At 41.1% G+C, this 23041-nt stretch overlaps 2 protein-coding genes across 2 annotated transcripts in view; one reads left to right on the forward strand and one right to left on the reverse strand.

Moving 5' to 3' along the window:
* Positions 1 to 23041, reverse strand: part of LOC130296283 (zinc finger protein 345-like) — a 133416-nt gene that overhangs the window by 97970 nt on the left and 12405 nt on the right. The window contains exon 2 of the mRNA XM_056547678.1: positions 5343 to 6210. Coding sequence (XP_056403653.1) covers positions 5343 to 6162 — 820 coding nt within the window. The 5' untranslated portion in view covers positions 6163 to 6210. The remainder of the gene's footprint in view (positions 1 to 5342; positions 6211 to 23041) is intronic.
* Positions 1 to 23041, forward strand: part of LOC130296246 (oocyte zinc finger protein XlCOF7.1-like) — a 224758-nt gene that overhangs the window by 13017 nt on the left and 188700 nt on the right. The gene's annotated exons all lie outside the window — the stretch shown is intronic.

A 23041-nucleotide genomic window follows, 5' to 3' on the forward strand; every position in this document is an offset into this window, starting at 1 on the left:
AGACTCCCTTGACCTAGACTGCGATCCTCAAAAATCTTACGGATCCAGGATGGTTGGGAATATGGAGGAAGGCTTCCTTGAGATCCAAGGTAGTCAGGAAATCTTCCGGCAAAATAAGATTGGTTACTGACTTTATAGCTTCCATCCGAAAGTGATTGTGCTTCATGTACTGATTAAAAAATCACTACGTACTGAGCCCTGTGTGACCCTGCTCTAAGGATACGTTTACACATGCGTATTTTTGCTGCCATTTATTTAAATGTATGCAAAATCTGTTAAAGCAGACCTGCAGCAGAAAATATGCACGTGTGAACGTACTCTAAAGGTCTTGTTCACATGAGCGGATTTCCTTTCAAACCTTCTGTGAGTTCGAAAGACGGCGGCTCTCCACTGGCTGCCAGCAAAAAAATGTTGCCCATTTTTGAAGTCAATAGGGTCTGTGGCGGATTTTCAACAGCGTAAACCTGCTGCTAAAAAAATCTTCTGCTGACAGGCCACAGAGACCCCGCCCCCTTTAAAATTTGCAGCAGGAAACACAAGAGTTTGAAAGGAAACCCGCTTATGTGAATGAGCCCTAAAGGTTGGAGTTTTTCCAGATTTACTCCTGTGCCGGGTAGTACTCTGTAAAGCTGAGGTTGGTGCTCTCAAATCACCCAAGTGCAAGTATAAAGTGCAAACGTGTTCACACAAAAACCGTGCATGAGGAGGCAGTCCATCACAAGCCCTTCACCGAAAGGAGAGAGGCCCCCCCCAACAAAACCATGAGGCCACAAGGCACCTGCGAGGTTCCAGGAACAATGTCCCTGCGAGGTTCCAGGAACAATGTCCCTTTTTGCCAAAGCTACTAAGGGACCAAAAAGTGTTCCCGGGGGGCAACTAGGCGTTAACCAGGTTACCACGAAGGAACCAGTAAAACCGGTTCGGCACTCATGCCAAAGCAGGAATACCACGGGGTATGGCAGGGAGGTGACACACGTCCTCTAGATCGGCAGGAGGGACACCCAGAAGGGCAACCGCACCCTACCAAATCCTTGTGACACATAAAGAACACAAACGTGAGCACAGTGACAAAAACCATATAAATAAATAAGTGAATGTGCGCTGCGTAAAACTGCCCGGACATCCGTCCGGATCTATAGAAATTCCTCTGCAGATCAAAAGCCAGAAGGCCGGAACAGTAGATGTGAGTGAGTCAGAAGAGTGAGAGATAACGTGCGTGCTTCGTGCCATCTGTCAAGTGGGGTTGCCAATACCAAATGAGTTCCGGCACCCTGGGGTCACCACTGGAGGCTCTGCTTTATTAGACTTTCTACATGTCAAAATTAGCACAGAACAAGGAGTGCTTACAAATGCCATGGCAATTTTCTTCTGCAGGTCAGTACAATTATGGCGAAACCTAATACATATACTTTTTAGAATGGTTCATTACAGTGACACTATAAAATGTATTTTTTGTAAAAAAAAAAAAAAAAAGTTATTTTTGTGCATCTCCATGGTTTGAGAGCCATCTTTTTTCACTGACGCAACTTTTGGAAATTTTGTAATTGTTTAGATACTTTGTATGTTAGGATTGTGCCTAAATAATAATTGTGAATGGAAATTTTGTGAAAGATGTTTTGTATGTAAAAATTTTACAAAAGAAAAAAAAAAGAAAAGAAAAAGAAACCTCAGCACTCAGGATTTTCTTTGAATAATCCTCTGTGTTTTATTCACATGTAAATCACAATGTGACACAGTGTTTCTAATCAAGTTACTAATTATTTGTGATTTCTTCACACGCCCCCTCCAATAGATTTGCACTGAGGGGGTGTGGTGTGACATCTCGAGGGGCGTGGCGTGATGTCACGACCCCACAGCCCGCACCCAGTGTTTGGAACAAAATGTTCTGAACACTGGGGCAGTGGAGTACCCCGTTAAGTATGTGAGAAATACACAACAAACAAATAGCATACTATTGGATTTGTGTGTGTCCGCACAAAATATGGCCACTTGGGCAAATATTTTGCCCAAAAATTACTGTCCACTGCATCTGCCAAAAAAGTAGACCCACACTAAGAAAGTGTGGTAGATGAAAAGTCACAAAAAAAAACCCGCAACCATGTTCACTACGCAATAAATGCAACTTATAAACACAAAAACAAGTGTAAAGAAAATAATAAAATTCCCCCCATTTTGCTTCTTATATAACAGGCATTTTCAATCATAATTTATTCCTCTAAATGGCTTTACTGTAACAATTGTGTTAATTATTTTACTGTATTATTTGCCAATAAAAAAGTTAAATTAAATTAAATAAGGCTGCTTCACTGCCTGAATTCTTTGGTATTTATGAAGATGTGATTTGTGGATAAAAACGTTTCCCACATTCTGGTTATTATGGCTTCTTCCGTGTGTGAATTCTCTGATGTTCAACAAGATATGATTTCTGAGTAAAGCATTTGCCACATTCTGAGCATGAATATGGCTTCTCCCCGGTGTGAGTTCTATGATGTAGAACGAGACGTGATTTCACAGCAAAACATTTCCCACATTCTTGGCATGAAAATGGCTTCTCTCCTGTGTGAATTCTATGATGTTCAACAAGCTTTCTTTTCTCCAAAAAACATTTTCCACATTCTGAGCATGAAAATGGCTTCTCGCCTGTGTGAATTTTTTGATGGCGAATAAAAGCTGTTCTCTCCCTAAAACATTTTCCACATTCAGAGCATAAAAATGGCTTTTCTCCTGTGTGAGTTTTTTGATGTTCAACAAGCTTTGATTTCAGATAAAAACATTTCCCACATTCTGAGCATGGAAATGGTTTCTCCCCTGTGTGCGTTCTATGATGTTCAACAAGCTTTCCTTTCTCTGAAAAACATTTTCCACATTCTAAGCATGAAAATGGCTTCTCGCCTGTGTGAATTCTTTGATGGCGAATCAAATCTGTTCTCTCCCTGAAACATTTTTCGCATTCTGAGCATGAAAACGGCTTTTCTCCTGTGTGAGTTTTTTGATGTTTAACAAGAGCTGATTTTGGATTAAAACATTTGCCACATTCTAAGCATGGAAATGGCTTTTCTCCTGTGTGAATCCTCTCATGGTCAAGAAGATTTTTTCTTATAGAAAAACATTTCCCACATTCTTGACACGAAAATGGCTTTTCTCCTGTGTGAGTTTTTTGATGTTCAACAAGGTGTGATTTTACAGTAAAACATTTCCCACATTCTTGGCATGAAAAAGGCTTCTCTCCTGTGTGAACTCTCAGATGTGCAACAAGCCTTAATTTCAAAGTAAAACATTTCCCACATTGTGAACATGAAAATCTCTTCTCCCCAGTGTGAATTTCTTGATGGCGAATAAGATTTACTTTCTGCCTATAACATTTCCCATATAACGTTGACCATCCTCTGATGGTCAACAAGATATGATTTCATAGTAAAACATTCCCCACATTCTTGACATGGAAATGCCTTCTCCCCATTGTGAATTCTCTGATGTTGAACAAGATGTGATTTCATAGTAAAATGTTTCCCACATTCTTGACATGAAAATGGCTTCCCCCCTGTGTGAGTTCTCACATGTCTATCAAGCTGTGATTTGAAAATAAAACATTTCCCACATTCTTGGCATGAAAATTGCTTCTCCTCTGTGTGAATTCTCTGTGTATCTTGTGTGATATCATCATCTGCTTTATAATCTGAAGATATAAGATTCTCCTCTGATCTCCTGGTACAGTCATCTGCCAAGGATATAACAGTTTATGTTATTTATCAGTAATAGAACCTTAAACATTATGCACACATGTACAGTCAGTCACATGTACAGTCAGTCACATGTACAGTCAGTCACATGTACAATTAGTGCTGAATTATTCCATTATTTGACATCATAGAACATTCTCACCATCTGATCTAATAATCTTCTCTCTCCCCCATCTCCTGCAGTAAGACTGAGATCGCAGTGATCATTTTTTCTTTTTTTTTCTTCTCGCCTTCTTAAAACCACCACTCATACCCATTCACAGACCAATACGAGGGCTTGTATTTTGCAAGACCAATTGTACTTTGTACTGACACCCTTCATGTTATCATAAAGTGTACTGGAAAATTGAAAAATATGTAATTTTGGATGCTTTAGTTTTTACAATACATTGGTCCCTCAACATACGATGGTAATCCGTTCCAAATGGACCATCGATTGTTGAAACCATGTTGAGGGATCAGTGCAATGTAAAGTATAGTACAGTAGTCTACAACCTGCGGACCTCCAGATGTTGCAAAACTACAACACCCAGCATGCCCGGACAGCCGTTGGCTGTCCGGGCATGTTGGGTGTTGTAGTTTTGCAACATCTGGAGGTCCGCAGGTTGTAGACCACTGTTAGAGGAAGTTGTACTCATTGTTAGAGGAAGTTGTACCGTCACCGCTGCCCTGGATGTCGCCGTCCATCACTGTCGCCGCGTCCCCTAGGTGTCCCCGACGCTCCGGCAAGGCATCTGCTTCCCCGGCATCCGTGCTCTCCATCGCCGCCATCACGTTGCTACGGACGCCGCTCCCATTGGAAGACGGGACGGCGTGCGCAGCGACGTGATTATGTCGATGGAGAGCGCAGACGATGCAGGGGATCCCAAAGAGGACGCGCCGGAGCCCCGAGGACAGGTAAGAGACATCACCAAAGCTCATGGGGCACCGTAAACGGCTATCCGGTGGCAGCTGAAGCAGTCTGCGCTGCCGGATAGCCATTTATACGATGGCCCCGACATAAAAAAGCATCGTATGTTGATGCTGCCTTCAATATGACCTCTGAGAGGCCATCGCATGTTGAAATTATCGTATGTCAGGGCCATCGTAGGTCGAGGGGTCACTGTACTTTTTTTTATTCTATGTGTCAGTACAATTTCATCTATGACTTTAATCTTATCGACCCATAGAATAAAGAGAACGTCAACTTTACTCTAAAGTACAATGTAAAAACTAAAGCATCCAAAACATTTTTTCATTTTACTACTGTTAGGATTAGCTACTGTTTGTAGTTGTTATTTAGTCTAGGATGTGCACAGGAGCTGAACCATCTATAAGTCTGCAGCTGTTGCTTATATTTCAGCAAATCTTCTATCTCTTTCTTTCTTCTATATATAATAGGATGTAAATAGCTCATTTGTCCAAAAATTGTGAAAATACTTTTTCCTCATCAGCAATGTCACATTTTTACCCATATTTTATTTATTTTTAGGCTGAATAGGAAATGTACAGAATAAAAAGTAACAGCAGATGTACACCAATTTTTTGAATTTTTTAGAAATTCCCTTTGAAACTGACTAAATAACATCTGTGACCACTCTGCATTTAATGGTTACTACTCACCTGGACAATAACCTGTAGGAATGTCCTCTTTATACTGTTCATCACTGCTCACATCTGTCTCCTCTTCTTCCTTTATGTCTGTAGTATTAATATAGTTCAGATCTTTCCCTGTAGGAATGTCCTTCATATACTGCTCATGACCGCGCACATCTGTCTCTTCTTCTTCTTTTACCCTTATGTTTGTAGGAATGTCCTCTTTATACTGCTGATTGCCCCTCACATATGTCTCTTCTTCTTTTACCCTTTTGTCTGGAGTATTAATAGAGTTAAGATCTTTCCCTGTAGGAATGTCCTTTTTATACTGCTCATCACCACTCACATCTGTCTCTTCTTCTTCCTTTATGTCTGTAGCATAGATAAGATCTTTCCCTGAAGGAATGTCCTTCATATACTGCTCATCACTGCTCACATCTGTCTCTTCTTCTTTCTTTATGTCTGTAGTATTAATATAGTTCAGATCTTTCCTTGTAGGAATGTCCTCCATATACTGCTCATCACCACTCACATCTGTCTCATCTTCTTCTTTTACCCTTTTGTCTGGAGCATTAATAGAGTTAAGATCTTTCCCTGTAGGAATGTCCTCCTTATATTGCTCATCATTGCTCACATCTGCCTTTTCTTCTTTCGTTATGTCTGTAGCAAAAATAGAGTTCAGATCTTTCCCTGTGGGAATGTCCTCCTTATACTGCTCATCACTGCTCACATCTGTCTCTTCTTCCTTTATGTCTGTAGCATTAATATGGAGCAGATCTTTCCCTCCAGGAATGTCCTCCTTATACTGCTCATCACTGATTACATCTGTCTCTTCTTCTTTTACCATTCTGTCTGGAGCATTAATATAGATCAGATCATTCCCTTGATTCAAAAGCTGTAAAAGAAATATTGTAAAAGTCATCAGACAGTAAAGTCACCTGGAATATTTTTAGGGTGAAAAAAAATTATAAAAGCACGGCTGTCTTTTGGGTAATGTATCAGGATAATCTACTTTATGTGGGAGTGTACATAAGGAGTAGCATTTTTTCAAGCCATTATATACTGTACCTTATATATTGCATGTTTCACCAGGTTTCTGCTCAATCTTAAATTTTTAGTTGTCTCTAAGCTGGTGGGTGCACCCTAGCCTCTATGATGTCTTACACTGGATACACAGACAAGAGGATCCTGTTCTTCTGTCTCTTTATAGTACACACTAAAAATCAGCAGTAGCATGGAGAACATTATATAGAAGTAGTGAGCAGGCTACGGCTAGGCTCTTTTAATAATGTGGGTGTATCTGATTAGGTCTGTGTGACTTTTCTGTCTTAACTTTAGACCAGTGTTTCCCAACCAGGGTGCCTGGCTACCCAGACATGCTGGAAGTTGTAGTTTTGCAAAACCTGGAGGCACCCTGGTTGGGAAACACTGCTTTAGATAGCTGACTTAGAATGCCTTTCTCTGTACGCACATCACATGCACCAAGAGATTCATTAGTCTTCCTCCCTAACGGAGGTCCTTTTCCTTAATATTCCTTTGTAAAAACTGAACAGAAGTATTCATTTAGACAGTTAGCTAGCCCATTTTAAATTACATTTTATTATCATAATGCCCAAAAATGACATAACAGGAGGTGTTATCTCAGCCTTATAGCTGCAGGTCTCCTAGAACAAGGGTTCTCAACCAGAGGTAAGCGTACCCCTAGGGGTACGCCAGGAGTTATGCGGGGATACAGCATTTCGCTGACAAATACCGGCCATGCATTGGCCAGTATTTGTCATCGCAGAGCACGGATTGGACACCACAGTCACCACGGCAGCTCCCTATAGTGTACCGTGAGCTGCAGTGGCTGCCGGGCCTGATGTGTGACATCCCTGACGATGTGCGGAGCCAGAAGGACAGCGCAGAAGGACGTCACTCGTCAGTGCGGCCCTCTGACTCCCGCCGAACGGCATAGACAAAGGCCTGGGAAGAATGTTAAACTAAGTGTAACACCGCAATATGGGAGGGTGTTATTGTATGTATCTCATATATTGGCCTAGGGGGATCGGAGAGGAGAATAATGGCACAAGGGAATTAATATGAGGGGGGGTGAATAATGGCAAAAGGGGATCAGAGGGAGGGGGGAATAATGGCAAAAGGGGATCAGAGGGAGGGGGGGGGGAATAATGGCACAGGGGGATTCATATGGAGGAGGGGGGGTAATCCTTATCCCCCCCCCTCTCTCAATCTTAATCCTTTTATCCGATTATGGCAAAAGGGGATCAGAGGGAGGGTGGAATACTGGCACAAGGGGATTAAGTATCGCATTAGAAAGGTAAGCACACGCCATTATGAAATTAAGTACTTTTATGACTAATTTTGTCCACGGGTACGCCTCGCATGTAAGTTCCGCACAAACTTACGCGAAAGGGGTACCTGCGAACATACTTTCACCCATTGGGGGTGCAGTTGCAAAAAAGCTTGAGAACCACTGTCCTAGAAGCTGGAAATTAAGATGATGGATCAATAACAACCTCAGGACCCTCGTACTTATGTATATCCGGCATGGCTAGACAGGCTTCAGGTTGTGTCAGTGGAGAGAGATCAGAAAGAAGTCAGATCGGAAAAGGGACAAATTCCTTCGTGATAAAAGAGATTACGACACAGACGCAGTGTTCACTTGGAGGAATCAAAAACCCGCAGGAGTTAATCAAAAAGGGAGAAGGAGAAAATTTCAAAAGAAAAAACAGAAGTCCTGACTATTGGACCACAGACTCTGATACGAGTGCATCGGATGAAGCCAACAAGGAAACAACTAGGGATCAAAAGTCGAAAGATAAAAAAGATGAAGCCCCTTTAGGAGAAAGATTAGGAGGGGGAAGCATAAGAGGAGGAATGAACAGATACCAACAGAAGGGAAAGACAGTGTCGTGGCAGGAGTAACTAGTACAGACAATGTCATCAATATCGGAACAAAAAACAACAGAGCGCTTCTGTGTGCGATCTTCCAGACCAAATGGGATAATGTGGGATAATGAGGAACGCACTCACCTGGTCAGGTTGTGCATATTCCAGGCACAACGCTGATGTGGGCTTAATGTAACAACTGCTGCGGCTTCCCACGCTGGATCCACCGGCGTGTAAGAGACAGTGAAGGAGGAGGAAATTCCTGTCCAATAACAGAAAGGATTATTTTACAAAAAAATGCAATAATGTACAAATGCATAAAAACACATTGATACATAAAAAACACACAATAAAACCTACATTAAAAGGCCGTTTTTTCTATACACTCATTTAACCCCTCGGGCCACCCGCCCTGTCCTCACCCATACCACCACGATAATACCTATTATCAGTCCGAAGCGGGACACACTACCGCATTATTTCCCACTGAAACATCGACTGTCTACAGTCACCAAATCAATAGCCACGTCATCTCTCTCTTTGATTCCACATCTGGAAATAAATTCACCAACATTAAAAAGTACAAAAAGAAAAATAGACCACGGGGATGCAGGGGGGGGGGGGGCCGCAAAAAAGGAAATAAAACTTGCCAGTCCACTTGTACACCAAAACCAAAGCCAATAAAAATATTTAACATATCATCACATGTATTGGGTGATAATGAGATTTCCCTTTTAGCCAAGGGACTCTCATTTTGTCCCTCTACTGCTCCGGACCCTTTTCAGTTGTTTTTGGATTTGAATGAATATATTCGCAAATTGGCCCTCACACGTTTTTTTGTTTTTAAGGAAAACAAAACAGGTAAACTTGAAGCAAATATTCCGACTAATGTTGATGACCATGACAATATTAATATTTTAGATGCACGTGGTAAACATATGGATGTGCACAAAAAATCCACTTTTTTTCCTCTGGGACACAGAGGCAATTTTGTGGAGACATTTTACTCATTGGTGGGGAATGATTTTAGGAACATTAATGAAACTCCCCGTTTGACTCATAAGGATAATTTATCCTTGGAAGAACGGAAAGCGCTCAAATCATTAAGAAATAATGAGAATATTATAGTGAGACCCGCTGATAAAGGGGGGGGGGGTACAGTCATTTTAAATAGATCGGATTACATTAAGGAGGCAATGCGGATCCTTTCGGATATGAATTATTATGAAGTCCTGTCAGATGATCCCTCTGTAAAATATTTTGAGGATTATTTATTCTTTATCAAGAATGCCTTTGACATTCAGGTGCTAAATAAAAATGAATATGAATTTTTAAAGATCAAAAATTACCAACTCCCCACCTTTTATTATTTGCCAAAGGTCCACAAGGATCAAAGTAATCCCCCCGGGAGACCAATTATCTCTGGGGTTGGTGCTATTAGTTCCCACCTATCCCATTTTGTGGACCTTTTTTTACAGCAATATGTGTTGGAACTGCCTAGCTTTTTAAGAGACTCCACCCAGCTCATTCAAGAATTGGAATTTTTTAGAAATATTGATAATAATAATTATTTATTTATAACCTTGGATGTTAGTGCTTTGTATTCCAACATTTTAAAAGAAAAAGGGCTTGGTGCAATCAGATACTATTTGGAACAAGATGCTGCTATATCTAGTGCCCAGTTGGAATTTCTTCTTTATTCCATTGATTTTATTCTTGAGCACAATATTTTTTCTTTTAATGGACACATTTTTAGACAGACCCTCGGTTGTGCGATGGGGACTCGATTTTCCCCAAGTTATGCAAATTTATATATGGGGCATTTCGAGTCCCGTCGCATTTTAAATCCACACATCATATTTTATAAGCGTTTTATAGATGATTTATTTATACTTTGGAATGGCACTGGAGATGAAGCAACACTTTTTATTAATGAAATTAATCACAATGATTGGGGATTATTATTTACTCCAACTATTTCATCTACCAGTTGCGTGTTTTTAGATTTGGAAGTTTTTAAAAATAACACAGATGAAATACAGACACGCACACATTTCAAAAAGGTAGATGTGAATAGCTTTTTGAACTTTAATAGTTGTCATTATCCGAAATGGATTTTAAATGTCCCATATGGACAATATCAGCGTGTACGGAAAAACTGCAGTTCTGATGCAAATTTTCTTGTGCAATCTAAAATACTGCAGGAAAGATTTTTAGAAAAGGGTTATCCCAAAAAAATAGTGTCCACTGCTTTTCAGAAAGCAAGCACCTTAGAACGCAAGGAGTTGGTACATAAAATAAATAAAAAGACAAAAGGAAGGAATGCTGTGATCCAGAATACTAATAATAAAAGGAAATTTAATTTTATTACCACTTATAACAATAATCCTGATCGGATCCGGGGGATACTGACTAAATATTGGGGAATCCTGCATGCAGATCCGATTTTAAAACAAGTTTTACCAAAGAGACCTAATTTAACATTTCGAAGGGCAAAAACCCTTAGAAATCAGTTAGCCCCAAGTAGGAAAAAAATATTGAATAATGATGTAATCTCTAGAGATATTACAAAAAATGCAAAATCAGGTACCTTTAAGTGTGGGACCTCGAGATGTCTGTGCTGCAAATGGATCCCCTGTAAGAATACATCCCTACTAACATCTTTTTCCACTCAGGAGGTAATAAAGTGCAGGGATAGTGCAAATTGTGCATCTTCTTTTGTAGTTTATTTACTAATATGTAGATGTGGGATCCAATATATTGGGCGCACAGTGCAAAGTTTGCGAGCTCGAATGAACAAACATCGCTCTAATATTGCAAAAAAATTTATGCAGCACAGTGTCTCGAGACACATAACCTTAAGTCACCCTGATAATATCGACTGTCTGTCAGTTTTTGTAATCGAACAAATTCCTGCTAATAATCCTAATCGGTATCAACAGTTAATTAACCGAGAATCGTATTGGATTTTTAGATTTAATACTATGTGGCCCGAGGGGTTAAATGAGTGTATAGAAAAAACGGCCTTTTAATGTAGGTTTTATTGTGTGTTTTTTATGTATCAATGTGTTTTTATGCATTTGTACATTATTGCATTTTTTTGTAAAATAATCCTTTCTGTTATTGGACAGGTTTATTATCTATTGTGGAATATAGTGGATTTATTATTTAGTGATTATATGTAGCATTAATAATATCCATTATGTTTACTTGTGTGAGAATTGTGGGCGTGTTGTTATCCAGGTGCGATACGTCACTTCCCTTATATATATCTCCTGCATTCTGTGTTTTGTATCACGCCTGAAGAAAGGATTATTAATATCCAGAAACGCGTTGTGTGAATAGAATAAAAGAAATTAAGACTTCTACCAGTATCCTTGAATCTTCTCTGCAACAGCGCGATCTCAGCTTCCGATTTCCTCCTCCTTCACTATCAATATCGGAAGTCATTGCCGTCTTGTCCAAGGGTCTTAATTATGGACGGCATGAGGGGTTCGACTTCCCCCAGTTTGAAGTCGACCTCTTCAAAGCAGTCAGGAAAATAAATCTGCATAAAATATTTAACAATAAGGAAGATTCGATCTTTCGTTAACAAAAAGAAAGTCACCAATATGCATAGGCCTATTAGGTTTTAGTGTAGCTTCAGGTCTTGATGAAAGGGAATCCGATGATGTGAGGATATTGGCTGCGTTAGCTGCAGACTCTTCATTCGTAGAAAGTAAAGAGATATATACAACTAAATTCTCAGGGGGAAAGCCGTCAACTTTTAACCCCCAGTATGCCCAGGCACTCCATTAGATCTCTTCACTACTGCAGTGCTTAGCGATACGAGATGCTTAGTTCATCCAGAGAAAGATCTCAATACAGAAGAGAAAAAGGCCTTTGATTGGGTCAGTAATCAACCTCACTTAACCCCTTAAGGACGCAGCCCTTTTTCACCTTAAGGACGCAGCCCTTTTTCACAATTCTGACTACCGTCACTTTACGCATTAATAACTCTAAAACGCTTTTACCGAATATTCTGATTCTGATATTGTTTTTCGTGACATATTCTACTTTATTTTGGTGGTAAATTTTCGTTGTTACTTGCATCCTTCTTTGGTGAAAAATCCCAAAATATCATGAACATTTTGAAAATTTAGCATTTTTCTAACTTTGAAGCTCTCTACTTGTAAGGAAAATGGATATTCCAAATACATTTTATTTTTCTTCACAAATACAATATGTCCACTTTATGTTGGCATCATAAAATGGACATATTTTTACTTTCTGAAAAAATTAGAGGGCTTCAAAGTAGAGCAGCAATTTTCAAAAATGTCATAAAAATTGCAAAATCTGAAGGGACAGATGTTACAGAACTACAACTCCCAGCATGCCTGGGCAGTCTTGGCATGCTGAGAGTTGAAGTTTGGCAACATCTGGAGGGCTACTGTTTGGGCACCACTGTAACAGTGGTCTCCAAACTGTGACCCTCCAGATGTTGCAAAATTACAACTCCCAGCATGCCTTGGCAGTCTTGGCATGCTGGGGGTTGCAGTTTGGCATCCACTAGGAAGGGCAGCAGTAAAAATCGCTTACTGCCCCTTCCTTCCCCCCCCCCCACCTTTGTTTCCCTACCTGCGCCGTGATCGGCTGTCTCCAGCGACGATCCCCACGGCATCTTGTCCTCAGGTACCGGCCTCCATCTTCTCCCCCCGTTCTGCCTGACATCCAGGGGTGGGCAGAATGGGGGGTTGCCATGGCAACCCACTGTCCTGCGCTGCCATTGGTGAGAATCAGTTCTGGCCAATGGCAGGGGATAGGAGAAGATCGCAGCACTGTGACCTCGCTCCTATCCCTCAGGATGATTGGGGCTGTCACTGACAGCTCCGATCATCCCTATTTTCCGGGTGATCGGGTCACCAAAGACCCGATCAGCCCGCAATAGCAGAAAATTGCATGTCTGAATTGACATGCGATTTTCTGTGATCGCCGACATCCCCCCTCGGCGATGTGTCCCTGGATGCCTCGGCGATGTGCCGGGATGCCTGCTGAATGATTCCAGCAGGCATCCCGTTCCGGTCCCCAACCGGCTAGCGGCGGGGACCGGAATTCCCACGGGCGTATGCATATGCCCTACGTCCTTAAGGACTCGGGATGCAGGGCATAAGCATACGCCCTACGTCCTGAAGAGGTTAAAGGGGGAATTCCATGCAAAAACATATTATCCCCTATCCAAAGGAATTTTTACTGCTGCCCTTCCTAGTGGATGTCAAACTGCAACCCCCAGCATGCCAAGACTGCCCAGGCATGCTGGGAGTTGTAATTTTGCAACATCTGGAGGGTCACAGTTTGGAGACCACTGTTACAGTGGTGCCCAAACAGTAGCCCTCCAGATGTTGCCAAACTTCAACTCTCAGCATGCCAAGACTGCCCAGGCATGCTGGGAGTTGTAGTTCTGTAACATCTGTCCCTTCAGATTTTGCAATTTTTATGACATTTTTGAAAATTGCTGCTCTACTTTGAAGCCCTCTAATTTTTTCAGAAAGTAAAAATATGTCCATTTTATGATGCCAACATAAAGTGGACATATTGTATTTGTGAAGAAAAATAAAATGTATTTGGAATATCCATTTTCCTTACAAGTAGAGAGCTTCAAAGTTAGAAAAATGCTAAATTTTCAAAATGTTCATGATATTTTGGGATTTTTCACCAAAGAAGGATGCAAGTAACAACGAAAATTTACCACCAAAATAAAGTAGAATATGTCACGAAAAACAATATCAGAATCAGAATATTCGGTAAAAGCATTTTAGAGTTATTAATGCGTAAAGTGACGGTAGTCAGAATTGTGAAAAAGGGCTGCGTCCTTAAGGTGAAAAAGGGCTGCGTCCTTAAGGGGTTAAGTGAGGTTGATTACTGACCCAATCAAAGGCCTTTTTCTCTTCTGTATTGAGATCTTTCTCTGGATGAACTAAGCATCTCGTATCGCTAAGCACTGCAGTAGTGAAGAGATCTAATGGAGTGCCTGGGCATACTGGGGGTTAAAAGTTGACGGCTTTCCCCCTGAGAATTTAGTTGTATATATCTCTTTACTTTCTACGAATGAAGAGTCTGCAGCTAACGCAGCCAATATCCTCACATCATCGGATTCCCTTTCATCAAGACCTGAAGCTACACTAAAACCTAATAGGCCTATGCATATTGGTGACTTTCTTTTTGTTAACGAAAGATCGAATCTTCCTTATTGTTAAATATTTTATGCAGATTTATTTTCCTGACTGCTTTGAAGAGGTCGACTTCAAACTGGGGGAAGTCGAACCCCTCATGCCGTCCATAATTAAGACCCTTGGACAAGACGGCAATGACTTCCGATATTGATAGTGAAGGAGGAGGAAATCGGAAGCTGAGATCGCGCTGTTGCAGAGAAGATTCAAGGATACTGGTAGAAGTCTTAATTTCTTTTATTCTATTCACACAACGCGTTTCTGGATATTAATAATCCTTTCTTCAGGCGTGATACAAAACACAGAATGCAGGAGATATATATAAGGGAAGTGACGTATCGCACCTGGATAACAACACGCCCACAATTCTCACACAAGTAAACATAATGGATATTATTAATGCTACATATAATCACTAAATAATAAATCCACTATATTCCACAATAGATAATAAACCTGTCCAATAACAGAAAGGATTATTTTACAAAAAAATGCAATAATGTACAAATGCATAAAAACACATTGATACATAAAAAACACACAATAAAACCTACATTAAAAGGCCGTTTTTTCTATACACTCATTTAACCCCTCGGGCCACATAGTATTAAATCTAAAAATCCAATACGATTCTCGGTTAATTAACTGTTGATACCGATTAGGATTATTAGCAGGAATTTGTTCGATTACAAAAACTGACAGACAGTCGATATTATCAGGGTGACTTAAGGTTATGTGTCTCGAGACACTGTGCTGCATAAATTTTTTTGCAATATTAGAGCGATGTTTGTTCATTCGAGCTCGCAAACTTTGCACTGTGCGCCCAATATATTGGATCCCACATCTACATATTAGTAAATAAACTACAAAAGAAGATGCACAATTTGCACTATCCCTGCACTTTATTACCTCCTGAGTGGAAAAAGATGTTAGTAGGGATGTATTCTTACAGGGGATCCATTTGCAGCACAGACATCTCGAGGTCCCACACTTAAAGGTACCTGATTTTGCATTTTTTGTAATATCTCTAGAGATTACATCATTATTCAATATTTTTTTCCTACTTGGGGCTAACTGATTTCTAAGGGTTTTTGCCCTTCGAAATGTTAAATTAGGTCTCTTTGGTAAAACTTGTTTTAAAATCGGATCTGCATGCAGGATTCCCCAATATTTAGTCAGTATCCCCCGGATCCGATCAGGATTATTGTTATAAGTGGTAATAAAATTAAATTTCCTTTTATTATTAGTATTCTGGATCACAGCATTCCTTCCTTTTGTCTTTTTATTTATTTTATGTACCAACTCCTTGCGTTCTAAGGTGCTTGCTTTCTGAAAAGCAGTGGACACTATTTTTTTGGGATAACCCTTTTCTAAAAATCTTTCCTGCAGTATTTTAGATTGCACAAGAAAATTTGCATCAGAACTGCAGTTTTTCCGTACACGCTGATATTGTCCATATGGGACATTTAAAATCCATTTCGGATAATGACAACTATTAAAGTTCAAAAAGCTATTCACATCTACCTTTTTGAAATGTGTGCGTGTCTGTATTTCATCTGTGTTATTTTTAAAAACTTCCAAATCTAAAAACACGCAACTGGTAGATGAAATAGTTGGAGTAAATAATAATCCCCAATCATTGTGATTAATTTCATTAATAAAAAGTGTTGCTTCATCTCCAGTGCCATTCCAAAGTATAAATAAATCATCTATAAAACGCTTATAAAATATGATGTGTGGATTTAAAATGCGACGGGACTCGAAATGCCCCATATATAAATTTGCATAACTTGGGGAAAATCGAGTCCCCATCGCACAACCGAGGGTCTGTCTAAAAATGTGTCCATTAAAAGAAAAAATATTGTGCTCAAGAATAAAATCAATGGAATAAAGAAGAAATTCCAACTGGGCACTAGATATAGCAGCATCTTGTTCCAAATAGTATCTGATTGCACCAAGCCCTTTTTCTTTTAAAATGTTGGAATACAAAGCACTAACATCCAAGGTTATAAATAAATAATTATTATTATCAATATTTCTAAAAAATTCCAATTCTTGAATGAGCTGGGTGGAGTCTCTTAAAAAGCTAGGCAGTTCCAACACATATTGCTGTAAAAAAAGGTCCACAAAATGGGATAGGTGGGAACTAATAGCACCAACCCCAGAGATAATTGGTCTCCCGGGGGGATTACTTTGATCCTTGTGGACCTTTGGCAAATAATAAAAGGTGGGGAGTTGGTAATTTTTGATCTTTAAAAATTCATATTCATTTTTATTTAGCACCTGAATGTCAAAGGCATTCTTGATAAAGAATAAATAATCCTCAAAATATTTTACAGAGGGATCATCTGACAGGACTTCATAATAATTCATATCCGAAAGGATCCGCATTGCCTCCTTAATGTAATCCGATCTATTTAAAATGACTGTACCCCCCCCCCCCCCCTTTATCAGCGGGTCTCACTATAATATTCTCATTATTTCTTAATGATTTGAGCGCTTTTCGTTCTTCCAAGGATAAATTATCCTTATGAGTCAAACGGGGAGTTTCATTAATGTTCCTAAAATCATTCCCCACCAATGAGTAAAATGTCTCCACAAAATTGCCTCTGTGTCCCAGAGGAAAAAAAGTGGATTTTTTGTGCACATCCATATGTTTACCACGTGCATCTAAAATATTAATATTGTCATGGTCATCAACATTAGTCGGAATATTTGCTTCAAGTTTACCTGTTTTGTTTTCCTTAAAAACAAAAAAACGTGTGAGGGCCAATTTGCGAATATATTCATTCAAATCCAAAAACAACTGAAAAGGGTCCGGAGCAGTAGAGGGACAAAATGAGAGTCCCTTGGCTAAAAGGGAAATCTCATTATCACCCAATACATGTGATGATATGTTAAATATTTTTATTGGCTTTGGTTTTGGTGTACAAGTGGACTGGCAAGTTTTATTTCCTTTTTTGCGGCCCCCCCCCCCTGCATCCCCGTGGTCTATTTTTCTTTTTGTACTTTTTAATGTTGGTGAATTTATTTCCAGATGTGGAATCAAAGAGAGAGATGACGTGGCTATTGATTTGGTGACTGTAGACAGTCGATGTTTCAGTGGGAAATAATGCGGTAGTGTGTCCCGCTTCGGACTGATAATAGGTATTATCGTGGTGGTATGGGTGAGGACAGGGCGGGTGGCCCGAGGGGTTAAATGAGTGTATAGAAAAAACGGCCTTTTAATGTAGGTTTTATTGTGTGTTTTTTATGTATCAATGTGTTTTTATGCATTTGTACATTATTGCATTTTTTTGTAAAATAATCCTTTCTGTTATTGGACAGGTTTATTATCTATTGTGGAATATAGTGGATTTATTATTTAGTGATTATATGTAGCATTAATAATATCCATTATGTTTACTTGTGTGAGAATTGTGGGCGTGTTGTTATCCAGGTGCGATACGTCACTTCCCTTATATATATCTCCTGCATTCTGTGTTTTGTATCACGCCTGAAGAAAGGATTATTAATATCCAGAAACGCGTTGTGTGAATAGAATAAAAGAAATTAAGACTTCTACCAGTATCCTTGAATCTTCTCTGCAACAGCGCGATCTCAGCTTCCGATTTCCTCCTCCTTCACTATCAATATCGGAAGTCATTGCCGTCTTGTCCAAGGGTCTTAATTATGGACGGCATGAGGGGTTCGACTTCCCCCAGTTTGAAGTCGACCTCTTCAAAGCAGTCAGGAAAATAAATCTGCATAAAATATTTAACAATAAGGAAGATTCGATCTTTCGTTAACAAAAAGAAAGTCACCAATATGCATAGGCCTATTAGGTTTTAGTGTAGCTTCAGGTCTTGATGAAAGGGAATCCGATGATGTGAGGATATTGGCTGCGTTAGCTGCAGACTCTTCATTCGTAGAAAGTAAAGAGATATATACAACTAAATTCTCAGGGGGAAAGCCGTCAACTTTTAACCCCCAGTATGCCCAGGCACTCCATTAGATCTCTTCACTACTGCAGTGCTTAGCGATACGAGATGCTTAGTTCATCCAGAGAAAGATCTCAATACAGAAGAGAAAAAGGCCTTTGATTGGGTCAGTAATCAACCTCACTTAACCCCTTAAGGACGCAGCCCTTTTTCACCTTAAGGACGCAGCCCTTTTTCACAATTCTGACTACCGTCACTTTACGCATTAATAACTCTAAAACGCTTTTACCGAATATTCTGATTCTGATATTGTTTTTCGTGACATATTCTACTTTATTTTGGTGGTAAATTTTCGTTGTTACTTGCATCCTTCTTTGGTGAAAAATCCCAAAATATCATGAACATTTTGAAAATTTAGCATTTTTCTAACTTTGAAGCTCTCTACTTGTAAGGAAAATGGATATTCCAAATACATTTTATTTTTCTTCACAAATACAATATGTCCACTTTATGTTGGCATCATAAAATGGACATATTTTTACTTTCTGAAAAAATTAGTGGGCTTCAAAGTAGAGCAGCAATTTTCAAAAATGTCATAAAAATTGCAAAATCTGAAGGGACAGATGTTACAGAACTACAACTCCCAGCATGCCTGGGCAGTCTTGGCATGCTGAGAGTTGAAGTTTGGCAACATCTGGAGGGCTACTGTTTGGGCACCACTGTAACAGTGGTCTCCAAACTGTGACCCTCCAGATGTTGCAAAATTACAACTCCCAGCATGCCTGGGCAGTCTTGGCATGCTGGGGGTTGCAGTTTGGCATCCACTAGGAAGGGCAGCAGTAAAAATCGCTTACTGCCCCTTCCTTCCCCCCCCCCACCTTTGTTTCCCTACCTGCGCCGTGATCGGCTGTCTCCAGCGACGATCCCCACGGCATCTTGTCCTCAGGTACCGGCCTCCATCTTCTCCCCCCGTTCTGCCTGACATCCAGGGGTGGGCAGAATGGGGGGTTGCCATGGCAACCCACTGTCCTGCGCTGCCATTGGTGAGAATCAGTTCTGGCCAATGGCAGGGGATAGGAGAAGATCGCAGCACTGTGACCTCGCTCCTATCCCTCAGGATGATTGGGGCTGTCACTGACAGCTCCGATCATCCCTATTTTCCGGGTGATCGGGTCACCAAAGACCCGATCAGCCCGCAATAGCAGAAAATTGCATGTCTGAATTGACATGCGATTTTCTGTGATCGCCGACATCCCCCCTCGGCGATGTGTCCCGGGATGCCTCGGCGATGTGCCGGGATGCCTGCTGAATGATTCCAGCAGGCATCCCGTTCCGGTCCCCAACCGGCTAGCGGCGGGGACCGGAATTCCCACGGGCGTATGCATATGCCCTACGTCCTTAAGGACTCGGGATGCAGGGCATAAGCATACGCCCTACGTCCTGAAGAGGTTAAAGGGGGAATTCCATGCAAAAACATATTATCCCCTATCCAAAGGAATAGGGGATAAGATGTCTGATCGCGGGGGGCCGCCTTGATCTCCCTGCAGCACCTGCATTCTATGCTGGGCTGCGTCTCCAGTTTCGGAAACCTCCGGGTTTCCAGGACTGGGGACGTGATGTCACGCTACACCCCCTCCATTCATGTCTATGGGAGGCCGTCACGCCCCCTCCCATAGACATGAATTGAGGGGGTGTGACGTCAGGGAACTCAGGTGCTGCAGGGAGATTGCGGGGGGTCTCAGCAGCGGGCCCCCCACGATCAGACATATTATCCTCCATCCTTTGGCCCCCCCCCTCCCCGACGTGGGGGGGGGGACATATATAGAAGCGCTGTGGGGGCCAAAGGATAGAGATATAAATGTGCTGCGGGGGGCAAGATATATAGAAGCGCTGTGGGTCCAGACATATAACCCCCCCTGCGATTCAGCAACCAAGTAGACGCAGCAGCACTCCAGCGTAGTGAAAATAGTGACTTTTATTTATCACCAAGATGCAATAGCGACGTTTCAACCACCTCACGTGGCCGTCCTCAAGCAGTGTGAGTTACATAATACGTGCTTTAAATAAGGGAAGACAATGTGACCTCACTTCCTGTGGGCGTACAATAATTAGCATGTGTAAACAAACAAGTAGGTTCACAGTAATAGACCTCTATACATCCCATGTACAGGGAACCCTGTTCTACTGCAAAATTAAGTGTAACATCAAATAAAGTGTAGAAAAACAAAACACTCGTGCTAAACACACAATATACAATTACTATGCAGTACAGTGTTATATATAAAACAATGTTCCGTGTCAATCAGTCCATACCTCCAGTCCCGGACGTGGGACCCGAACATAGAGATCTCAAACATACCCCTGACTCCTCCATAGGAACGAAAAAAAGCAATATCATAGGTGATCGGCGTTCTTGCCGACTGTAGTAGTTTCCGGTGACCGGATCCAAGCTTCCGGTTCGCAGGCCTGTGGTATTCCAATTTACACATGCGTGGTGTTCCGGCTGGAGACTTCAGGTCATCTTGGATGTTGGCAGGCCCTCTCTCGGGGTATTGGCGCCTGCGCACTTGTCGACCGAGCTCGCGCCTGCGCCTCGGCACCTTGAGCTCCCGGTCCGCCATCTTAGGTGCTGGAAAGTGGACAGTTTAAGGCTTGACATAGTCCCTGTGTTGCCAGTACTTCTCCCAGCGAGCCCACGGTGTCAGTGCAACTGGTGATTGGCTCCCCACTATTTGGGGTTGTTCACCAGTGTACCGTAACTTTTGCTAGACCACCTAAACGGTACGGGTATAGCGGAGAAAACACCGGCCCCTGATATGGAGATTTAATGTACCTCATGAATGTCTAGCCCGTCCACAACATCCAGTTCTCCATGACAGGTAGACACCACTCTAGTTAAATTGGAGTCCACATCTTGGCCCAACACAAATTGTGAAAAGAAAATTTTTTAGAAAAAGAGAGTAATCCTAATGGAGGTTTCAACTTTCAGGTGGATGATGGAGATCTGGTCGGGTTTCCATGTCGGACCTGGATCGGAACACAAAAAAAAGTATTACTAATGTGATATAGTGTATATATAAAAAAATATTCAATTAGGAAAACACTTATTACACAGATCAGGATGTGTCATTGTTATCTCAAGCAGTTAGGCGTTACAAATAGCATGTGTTACCTTAAAGTCAACATTCAGACCCTCTGGTTTGAGGGTATGGAGTTGGAAAATCCATTTAAGTTCCTTCTTTCTTAATAGACTTACACGGTCCCCGCCCCTTTTAAGGGGGGGGGGTGACGTGATCAACTAGCATAAATTTCAGGTCCTTTTCTCCATGGCCTGCCTCTAGAAAATGCTTCGGAACTGGTAGATCTTGTTTTTGTTTCCGTATAGTGTAACGGTGTTGATTTATACGTGTTTTGAAGTCAAAGGTTGTTTCCCCTACATATAGTTTTTTACAAGGGCACCATAGTATATAGATGACAAAGTCACTCGTACATGTCAAGTAATATGGAATTTTGTATTTTATGCCAGTAGTAGGGTGTTGAAAAAAACTGCCTTTCACCATGTAGGTGCAATTCACGCATCTTCTACATGGGTAAGAGCCAGTGTTTTCCACTGTCAAAAATCTCTGAGTCTGTTTCCTCAGGGATACGTCCGCCTTGATGATTTGGTCTTTCAGATTCCTAGGGCGTCTGTAAGCCATCAGTGGTGGTATTTGAAATTCAGGAATGTTTGGGTACTCCTTCTGGAGCAGCACCCAAAATTTCCTCAATATGGTGGATATTTTTCCAGAAGTATTATTGTATGTTGACACAAACGCTACTCTTTTGTTCGTGGAAGCGTGTTTAGTGGGATTCAAAAGATCATGTCTAGAGGTTGCTTGAACCTTATCCCGGCAGCTGGAAATGAGTTTCCTCGGGTACCCTCTCTGTAAAAAATTGTCTGCTATTTTATTCATAGCTGGTTCAAGTTTGTCAGGAGTGCTGACGATACTTTTTTACCCTCAATAATTGACTGGTGGGAAGAGACCTCAGCATCGACTTAGGATGGCAGCTGTCATATTTCAAAATAGAGTTACAATCCGTATCCTTAGTGTAGAGGTCAGTGGATAAGCAATTTCCGCTTACTTCTACCCAGGTGTCCAAAAATTGGACACCAGACTTAGAAGAGGTAAGAGTAAATTGTATGTTCTCATGGATGGTGTTTAAATATGCATGGAAGTCCCCTAGCTGGCCTTGGGAGCCCGCCCATACGATAAAAATATCGTCAATGTACCTCCACCACCCCAGTACATGGCTGAAGTGGTGGGATACATAGATGCGTTGCTCCTCAAGACCAGCAACGAAGAACAGATTTGCGTAGGTCGGCGCCACATTGGTGCCCATTGCGGTGCCGACCTGTTGAGTAAAGTATTCATCATTGAATACAAAGTAATTCCTAGTAAGCACCAAGGTTAGCAAGTCTATCAAAAAAGAAACTTGTTCAGTAGTGAAATCCTCAATAATGGTCTGTTGTACACATTGTATTCCCTCTCTGTGTGGTATAGAGGTATAGAGACTAGTTATGTCCAGAGATGCCAGTATAGTCCCTTCTGGAATGAAAATTTTCTCAATCTTATTAATGAAGTCAGCTGTATCCCTTAAGTAAGATTTCGCATTATATACATAAGGGCGGAGTACCTTGCCAAGAAAAATGGAAAGGTGGCTCGTCACTGAG

Source organism: Hyla sarda, chromosome 1 (assembly GCF_029499605.1).
Source record: "Hyla sarda isolate aHylSar1 chromosome 1, aHylSar1.hap1, whole genome shotgun sequence".
Lineage (NCBI taxonomy): Eukaryota > Metazoa > Chordata > Amphibia > Anura > Hylidae > Hyla > Hyla sarda.